The following is a 3,607-nucleotide window of genomic DNA, read 5'->3' as shown; positions in this document are numbered from 1 at the left end:
AACTTTCAAGTAATTAGGGGCTTTGTATGTTTGGAGGGGATGATTCTTAGCTTAATTTCATGCTTGAACTGCTTATGATGTGTAATTGGATTGTGGTATGAATTTCGTAACATTGCATGTGTAGAACAATGTGGAAAACCTGATGATTTCGCCTAGGCGAGTGACTCTCGCCTAAGCGAAAATATCAGGGAATTGCCTCTGATTGTTGCGCGAGATCTCACCTAGGCGAGCTGGGGTCTTCTGAGCGAGATACCTCCTCGTCTAAGCGAACCAGCCTGGCCTGAGCGAGAACTCGCTCAGGTGTTCGAGTTGCCCACTGTAAGGGGTCTCGCCCAGGCGAGAGTAGCCCGCCTAAGCGAGACTACTTCTTGGCCTAGGCGAGATTCGCTAGCTTAGGCAAATTTCACTGCAGGGTTATGTTTTCTTCCCTGTTCTAAATGAATGATAGTTGTATGGATGGAAAATAGATATTGTTTGCTTACACTATGGTGGATGTTGATGATTTGTAGTGTATGCATATAATTGTATGATGAAAGTTGGTGAAATGAGAATTGTGAAGGGATGAGATGAACTAGGATTTCATGGGAATTCCTAGGAAAAGGTACTTAGTGTGTGTAAGCAATTAAGGACTCGTTTTTGGTTGGCATCTTGACGCTCCAATAATCCATTAAGACTCATGTAGAGCGTGATGGGTTACGTCATGAGGAGTAGCAGGAGGTCCTAGTCTATGGACCCGATCAGTCATAGACGCGAAAGGGACTTAACTTGGGAGTGGTTGGGTGATAACCCCTTGAGCCTAAACTCTGCAGAGTTTAGGAACCTTCACAGGTGCAAGCTACCAAGAGATCCAATTTGCTTACATAATCCGGATATTGAGTTAGAGTCGGGTACTTGTGTGTCTTGTAGTAGCGACTTGGTTTAAATTATAATGTGTGTAAAATTGTTTGTTTATTATATATATATATATATATATATATATATATATATATATATATATATATATATATATATATATATATATTTTATGTGACTTCACCACTTTTTATGTGAGTTGTTAGCTTACCCTTCTTGCTTGGCATGTTTTTCCTTGAATATCTTCTTTTGCGATGACCACCTACGACTTGGTGTGAGCAGAGAAGAATCCAGGTGATGGTACTTCTCCCTCGGACCGGACCTGATCAGTGACTCCTAGTTTCCTTTGTTTATGGACTCGTGTTTTTAGAATAAAGCATTTTGGAATGTATAAGTTGTACTTTTCCTTAAGCCTGCTTCTATAAGTAGTACAAGGTTTGAAAACAGATTATTTTTGGGATGACTGTATTAAACTTTTGTATGCCTTTCTGTCGATCTGCTTTGCTCTATCATAATATGATGTTTTGTTTAATAGCTGAAAAGTCTATTAAATGGGATGTTACATTTTTGGTATCAGAGCAGTGATTCCTTTAGGATCTTTAGGTGTGAGCTTGCTTAGCTTCTGTTGTATGTTCTTCTTAGTGTTGTGGCCTGGTTGTGGTATCTATTAGTGAGACTAATGATTCCCTCTTTGTGTGGCCAGAGAGCTATGGCACCTAGACCTCCTCCTCCTCCTATTCCAAATCCAGATAATCCTTACTTGGTGGGAGCGATTGAGGCAATGATTGCAGCCATGCAGCAACAAAAGGCCAATATGATGAATCAGCAGAATCTAGCCTTGCAACAAATGGAGTCTGCTAGGCTAGCAGCAGAGGCAACTCAACAGAGACACTTAGAGGCCTTACACCAGTTGGGGGAAAACCGTTCGACAATCGGTTCATCTCAAGCTCCGCCACCCCGCATGCAGGAATGGAGTTTAGAGGATTTCTTACAGCATCATCCATCCTGCTTTGATGGCAAGACTAGCCCGGATGGAGCCGACCAGTGGATGCGGGACATGGAACAAATTTATGATGCCAAGCGGTGTCCTGCAGAAAACAGATTGGCGTATACTGAGTACCTTCTTGCTGGGGAGGCCGTTCATTGGTGGTCTAGCATGAAGATGATGTTGGAGGATAACCAGGACCCCATCTCTTGGGAGCTGATTAAGAAAAAATTCTATGCTGAATACTTCCCCGATAGTGTGAGGTATGCCAAGGAGGTTGAGTTCCTACAACTGATGCAAGGGGACATGTCGGTATCTGAATATGCTGAGAAGTTTAAACATCTAGGCAGATTTCATACCTTGAAGATGGCTGAAGACTGGCAGTGCAGAAAGTTTGAAAATGGGTTGAGAGGAGATCTCAAGCTCATGGTGTCCCCACTCTCGATTAAAGAATTCCCGGCCTTGGTGGAGAAGGCACGAGTGATGGAAAAGCTTAAGGCTGAGGTTGAAACACAGCAGCGACCCCAACAGAACGTGGGAGGATCATCAGTGTCCATGAGCAGACATGAGGACAGGGGGAAGCCATACTCCAAGCCTCAGCCTCAGGGGCCTAGGAGACCTACTCACCAGCCTCAACAGTTTCAGCCTCATAGGGCACGATATTTTCTTTGTGGAGGACCCCATATGAAGAATGCTTGCCCTCAGATCTCTAGCAGGAGGACGTGTCACGAGTGTGGCCAGGAGGGTCATTTCATCAGGGATTGTCCTGCCAGCAGGAATGCATTGCCGAGACCTTCACCACAGCCTCAGTCGCAGCAGTCCAGGGGAGGTATGAGACCTCAGGCAGCCGGTGGGGTATATACTATGACGGGTACAGAGGCGGTCAGATCAGGTAACCTCATCATTGGATCATGTATGATTGCTGGTAGGAGTTTATGCGTTCTGTATGATTCGGGAGCTACACACTCCTTCGTGTCGGAGTCTAAAGTGCTTGAGTTGGGTCTTCCGGTGAGGGAGCTCAAGTTTGACCTGGTAGTATCCACGCCTGCTTCTGGGGTAGTCAGGACCTCGACCTTGTGCGCGAAGTGTTTGATAGAGGTTGAGGGGCGCAAATACAGAGTAAACCTTATTTGTTTACCCTTGGAAGGGCTAGATGTAATCTTAAGGATGGATTAGTTGTCTACTAATCACATTCTTATTGATTGCAACGAGAAGAAGGTGGTGTTTCCTAGCTTGGAAGATGAAGATCAGTTGATATCCTCACAGCAGGTGGACCAGGCAATCAAGGAAGGATCTCAATGTTTCTTAATTCTGACTCACTTATCCGTTGAGGAGGGAAGTGGGAGTGTTGAGACACTTGTAGTGAGGGACTTCCCAGACGTGTTCCCTAAAGATGTGCCTGGTTTACCCCCTCCTAGAGAAATAGAGTTCTCTATTGATCTTGTGCCAGGAGCAGGGCCAGTATCAATGGCACCATACAGGATGGCTCCTGCTGAGCTTGAGGAATTGAAGAAGCAAATTGAAGGGCTGCTTGAGAAATAGTTTATTAGACCGAGTGTGTCACCTTGGGGAGCGCCAGTGTTGCTAGTTAAGAAGAAAGACGACAGTTCTAGACTCTGTGTGGACTACAGGCAGCTAAATAAGTTAACCATCAAGAATAAGTACCCTCTGCCGAGAATAGACGACTTGATGGATCAATTACACAGAGCCACGGTGTTTTCTAAGATCGATCTAAGATCGGGATACCATCAAATTCGGGTCAAGCCAGAT

At 44.8% G+C, this 3,607-nt stretch overlaps 1 protein-coding gene across 1 annotated transcript; it reads left to right on the top strand.

Annotated features, from left to right (window-relative positions):
* The first annotated feature begins 1,561 nt into the window (after nucleotides 1–1,561).
* LOC146884826 (uncharacterized) lies at nucleotides 1,562–3,379 on the top strand. Its single transcript, XM_085676045.1, has 2 exons — nucleotides 1,562–2,956; nucleotides 3,050–3,379. The coding sequence occupies exons 1-2, from the start codon at nucleotides 1,562–1,564 to the stop codon at nucleotides 3,377–3,379; spliced, it is 1,725 nt and encodes a 574-aa protein (XP_085532171.1).
* Nucleotides 3,380–3,607: the final 228 nt, after the last annotated feature.

Source organism: Vigna unguiculata, chromosome 7 (assembly GCF_037176805.1).
Source record: "Vigna unguiculata cultivar grain cowpea cultivar isolate G323 ecotype 2 chromosome 7, ASM3717680v1, whole genome shotgun sequence".
NCBI classification, from domain to species: domain Eukaryota; kingdom Viridiplantae; phylum Streptophyta; class Magnoliopsida; order Fabales; family Fabaceae; genus Vigna; species Vigna unguiculata.
Note: the sequence above shows the minus strand (reverse complement) of the source record. Positions and strands in the feature narration are given on the sequence as shown.

Bases quoted from the DNA above. Each gene is read 5' to 3' on its own strand.
- LOC146884826 (XM_085676045.1), top strand. From the start codon at position 1,562: ATGGCACCTAGACCTCCTCCTCCTCCTATTCCAAATCCAGATAATCCT. The intron at 2,957-3,049 runs GTAAACCTTATT...GATTGCAACGAG, and splicing joins TTGAGGGGCGCAAATACAGA to AAGAAGGTGGTGTTTCCTAG.